Here is an 18,524-nt window from a genome sequence, read left to right as displayed (position 1 = left end):
TGACCTCTGGATCACCCTACAGATCAAATTCTTGGACACAGGAAAAACCCACTAGTATTCATTAAAAAGCAACTGGGAGGCCAGCTTTGTGCTTCTGTTCTTGAGACCTGAACAAGCTACAACTTGACAAACGTGCAGGATATTGCTGAACAATGCTGCCTGTTCCTGTCAGGAGGGAAGAGCTTTATTCCCAGCCTCATTCAGGAGGAATTGATTTTCATCACAATGATGCAAATCACAGATTTCAGGCGTTATTTGAATAATCGATTGTCATCTTTTTACCTTTGTGGCGCTTTTCGGTTATTCCCATAAAGTTGATTCCGTTAACCATTCACATGCATTGATTTATGCTGAATTAGCTTTTACACTACGCAGTTTTCCCTCGAAAAGATACATCTATCTATAGTTATATAAACAAATAGATAGCCTGAAAGTCCCAGATATTTGGCTTTGCTTTTCTTTCTGCAAAGGTTTGCTTTATTAGAGAGATTATTTTATGCTTACAGCTTCTGACATTTTTTGTGACGTTTTTACGCAGAACAGAATTTAAAATCCATAAATAAGCCTATTGCCTCATTGTTCATAAAATTAACTGCTATAAATTTCTCTGCACACAAAATAAACTTCATCAGAATACTTTTTCTTTTCAACTATTATTAACTAAAAAAAAAAAAAAAAAGCTACCTGTAGAGCTGATCAGCAGAACAAAATAAACCCGCAAAAAATATTCTCCCTGAACAATTCTTTCTGTCAAAATGTGGTTTAAACAAATTCTGGCTCCAGTTAACTGCAGTTCTCTGGTGGTTTGAATGCTTTTAAAGCTTCATTAGAAAACAGACATTGTGAGAATATTTGTATCCAAATGTCTGCAGCATACTATAGTGAATTCAGTCCTTAGCATGGATGAACAATTTCAAATACAATCTAAGAAAACCAGACATATTTTAAAATAACATTTGAATTTAAGTAAAACCTATTCACTTATGCATATTCAGCACCCGAAGCTGCAGTAAAAACAGACTGTCTCTCCTTACTCCTTCACAGATACATCAGTGTGACTTGTGCTCACATTTACTTCACAAAGGCAGTTTTAAAGACTGAAATTTTCATATACCCATCACTGTTTGTAGTTTTTGTCCTGTTTAATAAATAGCCTCGATCTCAAATTTCCCAAGGAGAAAATATTTGCATTGGAATCTTTAAAAAGAGTTTTGACTGCATAAACCATCAATTATTTCCCCACCGAGCGAGGCAGGTTCACAGCACAGAGTCAGAAGGGAAGAGAAAGGAGGGGAATGTTTTTGTGGATTGTTATCTATAGACCAAATGGAAAATCTCCAGCCATTTTGCTCCTTCAAGGTACATCAAAGGACCTCCTATTTAAGGTGTGAAAATGTCAGTTACATTCTTCACCTCTGGAAATGAACAGAGCTCTGAATGCGATTTACGTCCCACCCTTGCACTTTTCTCTTTTAGGGGCTGATACTCTTCTTTTCAACTTCCCTCCAGCTAATGCCATTTAATACTCTCAGAACCAACGGGGCTAAATTCAAATTTTCTGCTCCTTAGAGGCTGTTGTTATGCACCACTGCACATTCCAATTGCAAATACACATGAATGCTCCCGTGTATTGTAAGTTATTTTTTTACACACAAATTCTGCTAAATTGTAAGTTAGGAAGGCACTACTTGAATTCTCTCAGGTCTTTAGAAAGCTTTCAGATGTACCACGAGTAATAACATGTAATGAATATGGACTGATATTTCCTTTCTGTAGTTACACCGAGTTGGCAATTTACATTTTCTAGATAGATTACTTATAGCCAGCCTTCCCAGTACTCTGGCAATTACTTCTTAGAAACCCCTGACAGGCTGAAACCTCCAGAATCACATCTGTTATTCTTGGTTTGATCCCTCTTCTTTAAATTAAAACCAGTAGCTTTATCAGCAAATGAGAATTTTTTTTTCCCCCTCTGGAAATACTTACAAAACTGCACATAAATTGAACATGCCAACTTATCTCATTTTAGGGTTGGCGCATCTTCTGGGTTAATGACCAGTGTTCCATTTCTGTGACAGAACTAATTGAGGTAAGGAGCCCATAAATACACACAAAACCCCACAAATTCTCTTCCTTTGGGGTAGTCTGAAGATTTATAGAAGTAGAGCGGGATGTGATTGGAGGGGAAAGAGAAAAAAAAAACTGAGAAGTGCTAACAGGCTTGTCTGACCATTCTGTCTCAGTTTCCAGGCACAGAACAGAATTAGAGCAGGTTTTTCTAATACCTGATGTGACTTTTCCTTCCTCTCAAACACCAGCTAACATGCAAAAATCTAGCTGAATTTTCACACTTTCTAGGAAAAAAAAAAGGAAATAAAAAAATGAGAGAGAATGCATAGACAACACTCCATCTTTATGCTCTGAACACAAAGTGGCTGATTGATCCAAAAAGCTCTGTTGAAAACTGTAGCCTCAACTCCACATCAACAGTTGCTCAAAACATGCTTTGACAACATTTTTTTCACAGCTGAACACAAATGAAACATCCTCCAAGAGAGAAATCCGCACTTGGTTGGAGCTCAGTGTGCATTTCTAGCAATCCAGCTTCATTTGTCACGCATCACTAATCGGAAAAATCCAGTCATCAATGGATTATAGGAAAGAATAATTCAGGTTTGTCCTCCATGACTAGGTCAGAATACATGTGCCATTCACTCTTTGCTGTTGAAACAACTCAGTACCTCGATGTGATGTCCCTTAACATTGCAGAACAAACGTTCTAAATCCATGTGCACACCTGCAAATTGAAAGAACTTCTGAATGCAGCCGGAGACAAAAGGGTAACAGATTTCCATGGTAGGTTTGGGAAGCCAAAGAGGAAGAAAAAAAGAGCACTACATATCGCCAGTACAAATAAATGTAAATGTGAGGGCACATCACACAGGTCTCCGTTTCAGAATACCAAACTCTCTCTTCCCCAGACTCGGATTCAACATCCTCCAGATCGCTCCAGCAGTGCTGTAAATAAGCCTGAGTTCAGGTAAATCTGACCCAAATAAATTTTAAAAGATGCCTACACCTCCTAATCACTGGATGGCTGCAGAAGCCCTCTGAGTCTTGAGACATACATACAAAAGGAGCTGAACACTCTCTTAATCTTAGCAGCTAACCCTCCTCAGCTCCTTACCTTGCAGCAAACCTCAAATCCATCTCACTCTACCCAAGGCCTTATGTGCCCTGCCTTCTGTGCAGATATTACCCAAAAAAAAAAAATTACTTCAAAATGTCTTGAGGAGATGATTCCTAACCTGCATTAAGATCATCTTTCCCAATTTGCTGATAATGCAGGATTTAGAGCATTACTTTTTTTTTTTTTTTTTTTTTTAGCTAACCCATGTCAGGCTGATTTAAACTACTAGCTAAAGGCTATGACTTAAATTAAAAAATTAGTAGCTCAAGTCAAGAATGTGAGATGATGCAGAGCTAGATCAGTTTTCTAGCCAGCACTAATGCACACAGTATGACCAGAGAAAAACACTGTCAGAAGCATCAACGTGTGTGGTGTTACATGAATCTGTGGGCCAAGACAACAAAGATGAAATGAAGGGGAAAATTTCTAATGTGTGTATATAGGTTTGCCCCACTTCTTGGTTCAACTCCTGTCATTCCTCCTTCCTGCCTGGCTTTCACCTTTAAAGCAAGGCTGACATCAAAAATAAGTTATAAGCTTATAATAAACCCTTCTTATAGGTGTGCATAAATTAGCATCTCAGTACTTCAGCTGACAATTGAGAATGCCAAGCAGCAGAATGATTATCACCATCACTCAAGTTCAGGTTTCTGGTAAAGCCTGAAAGGACTGTGGCTGTTGTTAGCATGAGAATTTTAAAGCAAGTGCTACCCAAGACTCCACAGAAAGATGTCAGGCATCACAGTTAAATGGCACGTAGAAAAAAACAAGGAAGAATCTCCTTAGTACAAAACGGGACAGCGATTTTTCCTGCACTGACGTGCTTGACACACGGATGGAATGACACCAAAACTGGCTTGAAATTTTGTTATCACAACTTCACAAGCAAAAGAAAACAATGCCTGGAACTGATCAAAAATAGGGCTTAAATCACCTGCTGCCTTGTGCCTTGTGCTGTGTGGGTGTTAATCTATTAGCACAGCAGACATAAATACCCCAACAGCACACAATGTCATGGAGCTTCCCTAAGATGCCACTGCAGTTAATCCACAAGCACAGAGTGGGTATGGAGTCCCCTTCAGCAGGTAGAAACAGTCACAGGTCCTTTTGTCTTATTTCACACACATAGCTAAATAGAAATTATTTATACACACACACAAAATGAAAAAAAAAAGGGGGGGGGGGTAACTATTTCAGCTTCATGCATGTTCAACAGGAACGAGTTCCTGCTGAGGTTCAAGTGATAAACAGCAAAGAAAGTTGAAATTGAGACTTACCACGGAGCACCGTATATTCGGAATCCTTTAACTGTTACCTCTGAATCTTGTAAGTAAATACTATTTGTCAGGAGTGACTGAACATTGTCAAAGTCCTCTGGTTTCAATTTGGACACAGAGGGAAAGCGGTAGTAATCTTGTTTAACAAGGTCTGCCATGAATTCCTTATCAAATGTCAGTTCATGATTCCCAGCAATCACTATTTTATATTCATAGGGTAGGTTTCCTGAAATAACAAAAAAAAAAAAAAGAGGACTTAATTAGCACATTTTTCCTCCCACACCAGCAATGCCGGCACAATAAGTAGACAGCTAGCAGTGACAGAACCAAACCCCCCAGATCTCCACGGTGAGCACAAGTTATTAAAGCTGCTTCTCCTCCACTGAACGGATCTGTGTTCAGCTGTAAAGCAACGTCACCCAGAGCGATGTCACCATACAAAAGGGCCTGCGCCGCAGAGTCAAACAAAACAAGCCCGTAGGCAACAAACCAGCTCCAAAGGTGGCACAAACCACCCCTGCTGAATTAAGATTCGCCTCAAATCTGACCTGGGACTGGGTCAGAGCCAGTAGCCCCCAGTCTCTGTCCCCAGGAGTGCCCTGCAGTGAGACACTCGGGTGTCCCAGTGGGTAGGCGATGGCAGGATGCCTCGCAGGTATGTCCTGAAGGTACTGAATTAGACTGCTGGGGCTGTTGTCTTTTTTTTTTTTTTTTAGATTATGCTGTTATTTGGATTAATTTGTGTTCCAGTGGCATTTATTCCACACCTAGTCTGTTCTCCAAAGCCTCAATTCACTTGCAATGTACTGTCATATTATTATTATTATTATTATGTTTAAGAAGTATCTCATTTCTGTAAGAAGTGCATAAGTAGAAGAAACCATAAAACTCAGCCAAATACAACACAGCAGGAAAAAGGAAATGTGGTTAATTCATTCACCATGAGAGTCAGAGGTAAAGAATGCAGGTTTGCTCACCTCAGTGCAGGGCAAACGATACCATTGTTCAGAAGGAGGTTCATGCCCACACAGCCAGATTGTTGAAGTTCAGAAACAGATTTCCAAGCATTTTTGGTATCAGCAGTCGGTGCCAGGTTTTCCAAATAAACATACTGGGTGCTGAGCTCCCTTTAAAAATACAGTCCCATACTGTGATATCTTCACAGAAGTTAGGTTCTTTTACAAAATCTGTCCCATTATGACTTGCCAAAAATCACACCTAAGTTTGCATCAAAGCTAACTTCTGTTGCCTTCACTACAAGCTTGATTTCCCAGTCTCATACCAAAGCACTGATTTTGGTGTTTACTCCTAATAATCATTTAGAAAGATTGGGTTTGTTGTGCTGATTTTTTGGGGGAGGGGTTGATCTTTTTTTTTTTCATAAAGGCAGCAAAATGTCTGTGGAAAATCTGTGGGTCCATCTTCCAGCTTGGGGACTCACAACATCTGTCTCGAGGGAGACAAAATCAGATGTCATACATTTCTTGTGAATGCAGTTTTCCCAAACAGAAGTGGCTTTGCTAGTTTAAAACTTGCCTTTCAACTTTTAAAACTGTTTGTTGTTGGTTTTTTTCGTTTTTTTTTAAGTAAGTTTCAAAGTAAAGCTGTAAGTTTATACAACAAGATTAACCTTCCCATAAATAAGACTCACAGGGAACCAGCCAAAAACCCTCTGCTTTTCAATATTTACAGCACAGAAACAGGAATTATGCCATTTTAGCAAAATCACTTAATTCTGGATAGAAAACCAAAAAAGCTACAGATCCCCTGAAAAAAACCAAGCAGACTTTTTCACAGACACCTCACGTCTGAATAAAAATACAGGTTGTACAGATTCTTAACTCTCTGCAGTGCTGCATTAGAATGAAATCTGGGGAGATGCAATAAATGTTCCTCTACAGGTTTTGCCTTACTCCTTTCCCTCTCCCCTCCCCTTCCCCATCTGTGCTCCATGCAGCTCTGCAATTCATTTTTATTTAAAAACTCGACGTGGCAGGTACCTACAATTCCTGCTCTCTGTGACTCCTGGGCACAAGATAAAATTGCTATTTTCTCCTCTCCCAGGAAACATAAAAGATACTGCCAGCATGAAATTTGATACACTTGTCACATAACTATCAATCCCCCCAAACAAACTAGATGTGATAATATTATCGAAGAAGTAGGATGGAGCAGTTAAATTCAAGTTTCTACCAAGTTATCAACATTTGCCTGTTTTAGCAGAGAAAACTTTTCATCTTGTTGGATACACGTCCAAGTTTTACACTTGCTCTCATTTATTTTGATAGACTTGAAAACCAGCACATTTTACTGATATTATGTCCAATTAAGCCTGGAACATTTTTTGCTTGAGGTCAATGTTTTTTTATCTCGACATTTTAAAAATAAGGGCTTACTTTGAAGACACACAGGGCGCACCAAGACAAACTAATGGTGGCATCAGTAATTATTAAAACGTGTAACACTGTAGATGTTATTTAAGCACCTGAAATCAGTAGGGGAAAACCAAACAGTATTTCTTGCAATTGGTGTGAAGACAGTTGTTGATATTTTTAAGACTGAGGAGATGCTCTGCTTGGTCAGTTCTTGAGAGAAGGCACTGGGAGAGAACAGCCTCTCCCCAGCGCTGCTGGGGAGCTCAGCAACAAAAAAACGAACCCAGACCAAGAAATGAGGCAAAACAGGCCCTGAAGGAGAACTCCCACAGGGACCAAAGTTTGTCAACACCCACCCATGAGCTGCAGCTCAGTGGTGCTGCACACCAGAGCCCGGGAGCTGGAGAGGAGCCAGTGCTGTTTTCATGCCTACTGCAGTATTTGCCACAGGAAAGGCACCAAGATCTGGCCTCGCTCCCATCCTGGTTCCCCCACCTCATCACCCAGTCGCGTTTTGCTCTCGTTTTCTGGTGCTGGATCAGGAGCTCTCAATGAGCAACACCACTCATCAAAAGGCAAACACACCAAAAGCCAGGCCTAGACGAAGGAAGGGGCAGCAGCAAGAGGAAATCTCATCCATTTCTTCCCTCTACCCCGAGGAAAGACGATATAGCACTAATCACAGTAATAAAGATTAGCTAATTTATTCATCACATTCAAGTTTTTCCTTCTTGAAAGGTGTTGTGGCAGTGCACAACATCCAATCTCTCTAATGCTATTTATGAAATATTTTGGTGTGTTTTCTTTTGGCAGACCTGCCCTTCGTCTACTATCATATTCAAAAATCTCCTACTCCATGGTAATTTAATTTCATCTTGACCAGATTAATCTCTGAGTATCTATATCAGTGTTGCCTGTACAGAATAACACACAGGTTGAAAGGCATTTCCTCATTTCCAATAACTAAATCTTTGTTAGCTTTGTTACATTTGGGTTTTATTAGTCTAATTCCCTAACTATCAAATCTTCCATCATGCATCAGTAGTATAATTCGTTCTAATTTTTACTGTGAATCTGGAAAAGATATAGAAGATTCCTTTTCCAAACTGTAAAAAGTTTGATTTGTTTGGTGGGACGAGCACTTCAGAAACCCCAATTATCAACTCCCAGTGTAATAACTAAGTTTCTTTAAAATATTTAAATGCTTAACAGGTGAGATCAAAAGGCTAAAATTACAGCTACTAAAAATAATCAGGGCACTAAATATGTGGACTAGAGTCACCTATACTGGAGTATTTGAACCCCAGTATATTTACGTGCATATACACACATACACACCCTGTGTGTGTATCTTAAAAATTCATCTATCATTTTGGGTAAGATGAGCCATCTTACCCAACATCTGCCCTCAACAGCACAAGCAAGGACATAGTGCAATCATTGTTCAAGAAAATACTGCAATTAGACAAGTTGTTCTCTTCTGGAAGCCAAAAAGGTCAGTGTTGCTCCTGCTCAAATAAAGGCAAAGTTAGTTAACTGTGAACTGTAAAAAAAGGAATTGTTTACAGTAAATATATTAATCTGGGAGCCTCAGAAATTTTCTGTGACTTCTTGTCTAACAAGTCAACCCTCAAGCTAGAGTCCCAAGTACCTTTGCCCCCAAGTGTTCACCTTTACTCCTGTGCCATCACACCTCCTTGTCAACACAAGGATTTGGTGGCCGCAGAACAGAGTGGATCAGAAAGCTGATCCAGATGAAAAACTGATGTAGCAAAAAAGGAAAGGGTGCCTGTGAATGCTGGTAAGGCAGGGGTTCTATGGCTGGCTGCAACCACTTACACTACTCAAAGTGTCAGCTGAACAACAGACTGACTTTAAATATATCTATTACATGGGACAAGGGGGGAAGCTTGGGGGGCTGTGGGGTTTTTTTTAACCTATATAAGTAGGTGATTCAGTGGGGGTTTTTTTAAGTTAACCTTAAGTACTTGGATCCTAGGAGCCCTTAATCTGTTGAACAACCATTCCCATTTTAATGGCATGCTTCATATGAGTACAATTTAGTCACACAACCCAAGTTCTGTAGAGCTGCCAGACATGAAAAGGAGCCTGACTGGCAGCGAACATTAACTGCTGAGTCCCCATAAAAATAGAAAATCACATTATTTTTCAACTACTGTTACCTGCAAACCCCAGAGGGAAGTAGGGGAATATGAAATCATGTGATCCTAGCTGTCTATATAGTGGTAGAAACCTGTATTTACACACAGATGATATGCAAGTGCTTTTGATGTGAAGCTCTGAATATGCATACGCATGCATTAACTATTCAAACCACACAACACTCCCAGGAAACACGAAGCTCTCCTCCTGCCCATTTCACAGCCTCGTAAACCCTTTGACCATACACTGGGAAACAGGCTGAGAAACCTTGAAGCACCAATCTTAGTCCCTTCAGAAAGAGGGAAATCTGTACAAAAGATGTGCGTGCGAGCGAACCGTCTCGAATTTGCGGTGGTGTGTCATACGTGCTTCCAAAGTGCACAACTGGTCGTGGAGCATTCACCCTACAGCCAACAACATACGTGCCCAGGGACAAACACTCGAAGGAGAAGATTTGGCATTGTTCCCATGGAATTGCAGTCCCCACAGGTTGGCAGCAGCTCTCCAGCTTAGCTGCCCCACCGATGGGCACAGCCCCGACACTGGGCAGCAGCTCTGTAACTCTTCATACACAGAGATCTCATGGAAAGCCCACAGCATCTCAAGGGCCATGGTTACTCTCTCTTCCCAGCATTTACAGCACGATCACAACACACAGAAGTTCCTTTTTAAAAAGAGAACAGAGCATCTCAAAGCTCCGTTTCTCCCACAGCAGCAGCAAATGACTTACAGTGTGTAAGTACAGTTACACAGAGTCAAGTTTTCACATAATAAGCTGGACTTATCTCACCAACCGTCCCATCTAAGTACCAAAATCCAAAACTGAGTAAGAAAAAACATCTTTTCTAGGATGAGACTGACCAATAACTGAAAATATGCTGGTTGTCCTAATCAAACCAGCCTTCACAAAAAGTCCTCGATGGAACAGCTAAAACTGATGTCAACCAACATAATGGCTGAAAATGTAACCCAAGAATTTGTGTATTTTACCTCTCTGTGTCTGTAGAAACCTACGTAATGAAACAATTAAACACCAAAAAAAAGGCAGGCAAATAAAAGACAGAACATGCACAAAACCAGAACATGCTTCTAAAATAGTAGAAAGGACTGAAACACAAGATCTCTCAAAATCTTCCCAGTGGAAAGTGTTCCACCATCAGTTCAGATGCCTCCCTTTTTTTTTTTTTTTTTTTTTTTCCCCCTCCAAAGTAAAGTTTTGGAGAAGCAGAAATAAAGGCAAAACACACACAGGAGCAACACAGCAAGAGGAGAGAAGGACGAATGAAAATGTAACTGTTTTGCCTTTATGCAAAGAAAACATCAGACCACAGCACAGGGAGAAGCAAAGGCTGAGACCCTTAAATTCCTGTGATAAATCTGAAGCTTGTACATTAAAGCTCCCCTTTGTTGGAAGCGCTGTTAGACACAACAAAACAGAAATGTTAGGTAAGTGCAAGCTCTGCCTCTGACCTTTCCCTCTGTAACCGTCAGGCTTCATTAATTTTCACAAGGCCTGACAGCTCTAGCGTTAATACTCACACTTGCGGATCGAGCCACACAGCAGGTTCAGAGTCTGCTACCTTCTCCTCTGAAACTCATGCATTAGGGTTTCTTCCATGCTGGCAATGGAAAACCAAGTCTAAGAAACATTAAACACAAAAAACTACGTTACAATAATGCCAGGCTTGAGCCATAAACCCATGAAAGCAAGGAAGGACTCGAGCGAATGCCGCCCTCGGTGCTGCAGGGAACAGGGACCTCAGGCACAGGTGCTGCTGCTTCACCTGCACGGGCACTTCAGAGAAAAGCCTGATGCTGCAGCATCAGTGGCACCCAACACCAAGTGTTTCCACTCATCCTCTCTTCTGTAGGCAAACACAGTAAATTTTTGCACAGCGCTGGGCCAAAACATCGCCCGCGTGCAGCACCTCCTCAGCTACAGCTCCGATTTAACGACGCTCAGGTAACAATTCCTTGCTTTTATGTATTTATGTCTCAACCATAACATTATTCTAATGTAACTGTTTGTGATTAATATCCTTCTCCTGTCTGTGAAAAGGGAAAATGCAGCGTGACACAAGTGACAAGCTTTTGTTTCGCTCTGGTGTTCCACGGCTTCCTTAGGATTACCCTGACGTAACTCGCGCTGGGTTTTGATCTCCAGGTTGTTTTGAATTTCACTGGGCTACCGTTATTGAAATATTTTTTTTTTTTCTTGAAGCTTCACCAAAGTTTTAACAATTAATACGTGACATTTCTTTGTTTTGAAACAGAATCTGAAGTTTTTGTTTAGTCTAACCTCAAAAACAAACCAAAAAAAAAAAAAAAAGAAAGCCTCCAGATTTTGCAGCTCATGGCACTGCCAACTTTAGGTGTAAAAAAATCCCCCAAATTGACTTTAAAATTATGAAATCTGAAACACAAGCAGCACAGATTGCTTGCTAGTCCCTGGAAAGGCTTTCTTTTCAGGCTTTTAATTATGCAACCTAAAAGATGGAGTTTTCAAGGGGAAAAAAAAAAAAATCACCTAACTTGAAATCAAAAGAGCTGACAGCTGTGAAGTTTCCCTTTAAATTAAGTAAATTCTAAGAACCACACCCTCTATGAAAATTGCAATAGCCTTGTTTGTCCCCTTCATTTTTACATTTACACTGCATTAATGGTAGCTCCTGCTACTCTCCTCTCTCCCATAGCAAAGCAATACCTACAGGACTCCCACGGCTGTGCTGGTGCTGTGAGCCCTTGCAAAGAAATCCTTTAAGGGAACTTCGAAAAATACATGAGATTTTCAGGCAAGAACATCTTTTGTCTGGCAGAGCTGAAGGGTGTTCCTCTATACAGAATTACCCCATATTTACACTGTAATTTAGGGACTATGGTGCATGTATACTCTAAATATAGAGAAATATGTTCTATTTTACCTCACAGAATTTTATCTTTTCCCTTTGCAATCGAGATTTTAACGTACCAGGGCTGACAAGCTTTAGACCAATTTCAGCACACTGTGGCTCCAAACAGCTCCCATCTTGAACTTCAGATACCAGGACCAAGAACGGGAACATAAACTCTGCCTTCACGGTGCCAGTGGGGCTAAGTAGAAATGTTCTCCCTGAACTCAATTTAGACTAAATTGAAAAGGAACATTTTTGGTTACTATTACATTAGGCTAAAATATAAAAATGAACCCTAATACTACCTAAATCTAATAAGAGAAAGCCATCTCCATTTCAAAATTTTCAAAGCATTCCCTACAAATGCATCACAGATCAATTTACATGGTACTTTTGCCAATAAGCAAAACAAAATCACAGGTTCCAATTGGCTTAACTCATATTGGAAAGCGCGAAAGCAAATGCTGGAAAATGCAATTACTGCAAACAAACTCCATTTTCTCCACTCAGGAGGGAATCTCAGGGAACGTTTTATTGCCCTCAAATAATATTTCTGAAGGCATCAATACACAATTCTATTTTCTTTTCGGAGTCCCCCCCCACACTATATAACCTAATCCTCCATAAAGAAATTCACCAGATTTTAAAATAATATATTGGTTGTTGATATTACCTTGTGCACGCACGTACTGTATCAGTTTGAATTATTTTTCCCCATGAATCTTGGGAATATAAAACCCAACAGCCACTGCCTGACAAAAACAGATCTGGACCTACTTCCCGTAACATACCCTTTGTCTCTGTAATTTACAATTCCAATTAAGTCTTTTTTTTTTTTTTCCCCTAAAATAAATGAATAAAAGCCATCAAAAAGGAGGTCATCTTGAGAAACAATTATACAGAAAGTAATTAAGCTAATCATAATTATCACAGACAATGTCTTGGTATTTTCATGTATTTTCACACTGCAAAAGGCCAGGGAGTGCTAAGGACTAGATGTTCCAGACAAAGTAAAATCTTTATTTAAGAGAAAAAAAAAATATTGGTATCAATTCTTCACTACTTACTGAAGGAAATAAGAAGTATTAATGAAGGACCCAGATCTAGATTCTGCCCCAAATTCTTGTACCTTATTGACAGGGACCTTTATATGAGCAGCAGACATTCCTCTTCTGTCCACAGGACTGACAAACACACCTCTATCAGGATTCTTCCAACATCTATCCACCTATCTTACTCAGAACAAATCAGTATACACCAGCCAGGAAAGACATATAACAATCACCAACACATTTTCCTGTTTCTCCCATCTTTGAACTTGTCCCCACTATTTGTTTTCTCATTTTTAAATGAAAGTCTCTGAGGCTTACAAATGCACAAAGCAGTAGTAGGCACACACCTTCCTCTGCCTCTACAGCCTGGTAGAGCCCAGTCAGTATTTCTGAAAAAAAGAAAAAAATAAAAAAAATCCCTCCAAATGTCTCCTTTTTTCTGTATCCCAGGAAGGAATTCAGAGCATTTCTTATGAAGGAAAAAAAAAAAAATCTTAAAATACGTAAACGAGAAACTTACAAAAACTTTTTTCTTTCTATGATACATTATATTTTACATAACTTCTTGGGTTTGTACATGTAACTGAAAACCTTCCTTTAAAGTTATGATTTTTTTAGTATATTGTTGGTAAAGTATAAAACCTGATGAGGCTCATAATTAACCAACTATCAACACAAACGTAATGTGGATAAATTTCCTTAACCAGAGGGAAAATAAGGAGGGATAGCGAGAGGAATCACATGGAAAATAAACTGAAAGGGAAAAGAAGAAATAAGATAAAATGTTTTTTTTAAATATCCCAAATGAACTGCTGTCTAAAAGCAGGACTACAGCTTTTTAAGAAGTCTGAGAATGTAACATTCTCCAGCCTGCTAAAGCAATTACCTGCTTCTGAAATTTTACCCTGTGATCTCGGTTTGTGCTTTTACTTGTAAACATTAAAGCGTGAGAGGCAAGTTTGATATCCAAAGGTGCTTTTAAACATATTTTCAGGTGGCAATGCTGATGTTTGTTGGGAACTGTTTCTTCCTGTTTTTAAGAGGGGAAATCTAAAACCTGAAGTAAACTCCAGTTCTAGAGTCCAATATCCAGTTGAGAGCGCTACGTTCTGTGTTTCAGAACCACCTCCATGGTTCTCTTTTGAAATGTTTTATGGAGGATAAAACACAAAGAGAAGGTGCACAGAGAATGCAAACAGAAACTGCAGTCAACTAAAACATTCAGGCAGGTCTTTTGGAACCTCCTGTATTAGTTTTTGAGTCCCATGTTTGAATTTATTATTTTAAATAAAGCTAAACATTCCGTTATGGCCTTTCAAGGAGAACTTGGATACCAAGAATCTCCTGAGCCCTGTAAGGAAATTCCTTTTAATAACCCAGCTCACAGAGAGGCTTCTCAGCTACCAGAAGAGACAACCAAGTCACTCCCAGCTGTATCATGTTATTACAAGGAACTGAATTCCTCTTATGCAGGGCTTTTTCCTTGCCATCTGGAACTGCCTGAGCAGAAGGGCACACAGCCTCAGATCCCTTCCTTGTGAGTTTAAGCACATCCAGTAACCCTAAACATTAAAAGGGAGAGAGAGAAGGAAGCTTTAAGCCTGATAAAGGTTTAGAATGATAACTATGGACATTGGTGCCAGTGATTTCTGAGTTCCCTCTCTCACCCCTCCTACTGGTTCTTGCCACCTCCTCTCTTCTACTGGCTTTGCAGAATTTCAATTACCGAATTATTTCTGTTGCAGCATCCCAGGACTTCACAACAGACAGTTCAAGTTCAGACTGAAGCTTTTTAAAAATCCAAATCTTCGAATTTCACTGGAGAAAAACACGTGCTGAAATACCTCCTAATTTGTTTGTAATTAAATGTTATCATTAATTGCTGGAGCAAGGATCTAGTGTGCTTTCTGCAGAGTAGGGTCTCTCTTGACCTACCCATTTTAGGCATAGTTTCTAAACTTTAAAAACAAAAAATGGAGTGAGAAACCTGCTGTAAGAAGGCACGATATGCAGACTTCTAAGTTTTGCTGAATAAAAGTGACAACTCCAGTTAAGCAGAGCTGGTCATTAAGACAAAAGCATTCAGAGGACAGCTATTTCAGTCACTTAGACAAAGGTATCAATTTATTCCTTATTTATACTCCTTTCTGCTAAGGTTTTGCCCTCTCACCTCCCGGGCAAGCATCGTTGTTTTTACAGCTGGCTTCACGGAAGCAGCTGTTTATGAATGGCTGTATTGCTTCCACTCTAACTGTACACACTCTAGTAACTCGCTCAAATGCCAGATCCATTTCAGCACGGCTAACCAGAGCTGTCAGTCACCAGAGCAGTGGCTCTTCCTTCTCCCCTGTCCCAGTGCAGCCCAGATCAGCCAGCCTCGCTCAGGCCAGCTCTCCCCTCCTTTCCCACTCCAGCTCATGGCACAGGATTATAATTTACAACCGGGAGATAGCAAATGGTGAGTGGCTTTCCCTGCAGGGCTGGCCTGTGAATTACTTCTCGTGGGGGTTTATGAGGGGATGCCAGTCCAGGACCTTTACTCTCAGGACCACGAGTACGGCCACAGCTGCGTTATTTTATTCCCAGAGACCACTGGAACTCACAGGAGGGACAGAGGAGAACAGAGGGAGTGAATTCCTTCCCTGCCACGCACAAGGAGACATCTCCAGCACAAAACTGCAGCAAACTTCATGCCTGCCTTGCAGCTCTTCTGCTCATCTCTCAGCAGCGAAGGCAAATGCCAAATGCTGCTCAGGGAGCGGGGGAGCCTTCAGAGTAACGGATGGGGGAGAGCAGCACAGGGAAAGGTGAGGACGTGTGGGTAATCTTTTATCGTTTGCAGCTCTGTTTTGAACTGAAACTCTGTGTTGGCTGGTTGCACCAAAAGAATTTAATGGCAGCATTCAAGAGGGAAGGAGCTGTTGCACTCTGATACCCAGCCTGGCCTGCAATATGAAAGCTTCTGGTTCATTAGAAAAGATGTACATAATTCCGATGTCTTTATGGTTCACTTACCAACAATTACAGGAAATTCAAAGTACAGAGTGTTCCTGAGCTCTCATTCCTTAATATTATCAACTTGAGAAGAAATGAAACTCTGGAAAAAGCAGGTGAATCTCCAGCACTTTACATCCCCGTGCTCTCATCTGTCTTCCTTTCCCTTTGTAGTCTCCATCCCACCCCCAGTTTGATGTTATTTTGCTCTCCTCTGTGTTGGCTTTCCATCTTTTTGCCTCTCTCCTTGCCCTGCTGTCCCCTGGTGCGTTGCTTTGTTCCTTCTCTACTAAACATACCATCAATAGCCAGCCAGGGTTTGGTGACTGTCACCTCACAGCTGGGGTGCAGGATGAGAAAAGAGACCAGAACAGCTCAGTGAAGTGAGGCATTGAAGTGACCCGAGCCTCAAAGCCACCTCAAGTCCTGAGAAACTCCGTTCCCAAAGCCGTGGAAGGGCCACCACAAACCAGCCCTCAGCCAAATGCTGAGGCCAGCCTGGTGTCACGGGAGGAGGCAGCAGAGTGGGTCCTCCCAGCCTCCGATGGCAAAGCAAGCAAAAGTTCCTTTAGCTCTGGGAGAAGGGCTTCTCTTCTCCTTTTCCTCCCCACCAGTGGTACCAGAGTGCCCACAAACACAACCCCCCCTCCTCCAAAATCGATATACTCCCTAAACACAGCCCACAAAGATTCCAAGCTCTCCTAACAGGTGAGGGTGGATGGGACAGGTGGAGTCGCGCAGGTCTTTCTTTCACAGCCCTTTTGTGCCAAGACACATCCTTCTGACAAAGAATTTGCCCAAGCTCAAATACTCAGCCTCAGCCCACTGCAACAAGAGGGTTAATTAACACGCTATGCAGGCTGGTTATAGCCGGCAATAAGCAGCCATTTATTTTTCTTTAACAAAAAAAAAAAGAAGTCAGTAATTCTTGGAACATTTATTAACCCCCTAGTACAGGCAATTACTGGGAGATAAAGGTCTGCCAGTCTTGCATTACTATAAATTGCCCCATGTTGCTTTTCTGCAGCACAGTAACGTCCACAGCGGTGTGAATAAATGCTAACATTTGAGTTTTAAGCTTGATTCAACCCCCTCGACCAAACATTTTCAGCAGATCTTCACCCTCAGTGGCTGTTTGGCCACAAGAAAAATAACCATTTTATACCAGCCAAAAAAAAAAAAAAAAAAAATGCAGGATGCTGTTTCACTGATATGCTGTTTAAGGTAATCTCACAGATTTTCTAACATGCAGAACCGAAAAGAGGAAAGGGGTGGGAAGCACAAAACCCAGAGATCATTCCTGCTGTCTACCAGATTCTGTGGTCACATACAACATAGAAAAAAAAAGAAGGAAAAAAGAAAAGAAAAAAAAAAAAAAAGGAAAAGGCTTTGTAATAGACAGAACACTGCCAACCAGCTTTAAATTGAATTACACAGCCTGCTAATCTTTACGATGAAATAAAATTTCTTTGAACACTCCACATTATACTAAAATCTGCAGTGCTTTCTCCCCAGCCCCAAAGCCTTCTCTCTGCTCAAAGCAACTTCTCCACGCCACAGCCATTGTTCTTTCTGGGCAGGAATGTGATGCTCCTCTAACAGAAAGGCTTATTTTAATTAGATACTGTTAATAGGGTGTGAGTGGTGTGAAAATTTAGGAGAGAAGTATTTTTGTATTTTAGACGCAACATTAAATTTGTAAGTGACAAAATAAATTGATGGTATACAAAGGATCCATCCTTTGGCTGCTTTTTGCTGAAATCATTCTCATTATGATACGTGGCTGTGGCAGCAACGCTGGAGGAAGAATCTGATAATAATGTCTATAAAACTTTCTATTCGAGTGGCATCAGCTGTTTCATGCCTGGTCAATACAACAACCATAAATCCCTTTTCTGTTTTAAAGTGGATTTGAAGGAAAAGGGGAATTCAAAGGAAGAATTATTTTAGTAATTTTATAAATTTGGTTCGGTTATGATTTGTTCTTAAAAACCTGCTCATCCCCTCTCCCTCCTAAGACAACATCAGCAGCCCAGGGAAGCAGATCCCAAGAAATGACCAGGCAATTACTGTGACTGAAAATCCGTTCAAGAATTGTGCAATACTCTTCCAGTGCTCACTGGCTCCTTTCTTTCACTGAAAATTACCAAATGAATATATTAGGTTTAAACACATAAATGAACATAATTCTCTTGGAAAGCACATTTCACCTGAGCCAAGTTTTCTGATGGCTGTCAAATAACACCTCTATATTTGAGTTGACTGACCATGGCAGTTTGTAAAGAGGATTTTACATTTTATCTCTAGTAGTGAACACAGTTTAAAAAAATCTGTTTCTCTATGTGCCATCAAGAGATAGTAAAAATAGATTTTTGTGAAATCTCTTCGTGAAAAATTGCCAGGAATAACAAGAGCAGAACAAGAAAACACTGATCAGATATGAATGAACTTACACTGCTCCTCAGGCATACATTCCACTTTAGTCAGTGGAAATTTTACTACCTTGACACTCATTTTATCCAATTCCTTCTACTTTACCTTCTGAGTTATACTTGGAGCATTCTGTTTTCCACAAAGCATTT

The 18,524-nt window shown here is 40.4% G+C and overlaps 1 protein-coding gene across 1 annotated transcript in view; it reads right to left on the bottom strand.

The window, feature by feature from the left end:
* Positions 1 to 18,524, bottom strand: part of MPPED2 (metallophosphoesterase domain containing 2) — a 99,387-nt gene that overhangs the window by 39,504 nt on the left and 41,359 nt on the right. Inside the window, exon 4 of the mRNA XM_050335237.1 lies at positions 4,468 to 4,693. Within this exon, the coding sequence (XP_050191194.1) occupies positions 4,468 to 4,693 (226 nt within the window). The remainder of the gene's footprint in view (positions 1 to 4,467; positions 4,694 to 18,524) is intronic.

Source organism: Myiozetetes cayanensis, unplaced genomic scaffold (genome assembly GCF_022539395.1).
Source record: "Myiozetetes cayanensis isolate MyiCay16 unplaced genomic scaffold, myiCay2020 scf6-25, whole genome shotgun sequence".
Classification (NCBI taxonomy): domain Eukaryota; kingdom Metazoa; phylum Chordata; class Aves; order Passeriformes; family Tyrannidae; genus Myiozetetes; species Myiozetetes cayanensis.
This window is presented reverse-complemented; position numbering and strand designations above follow the sequence as displayed.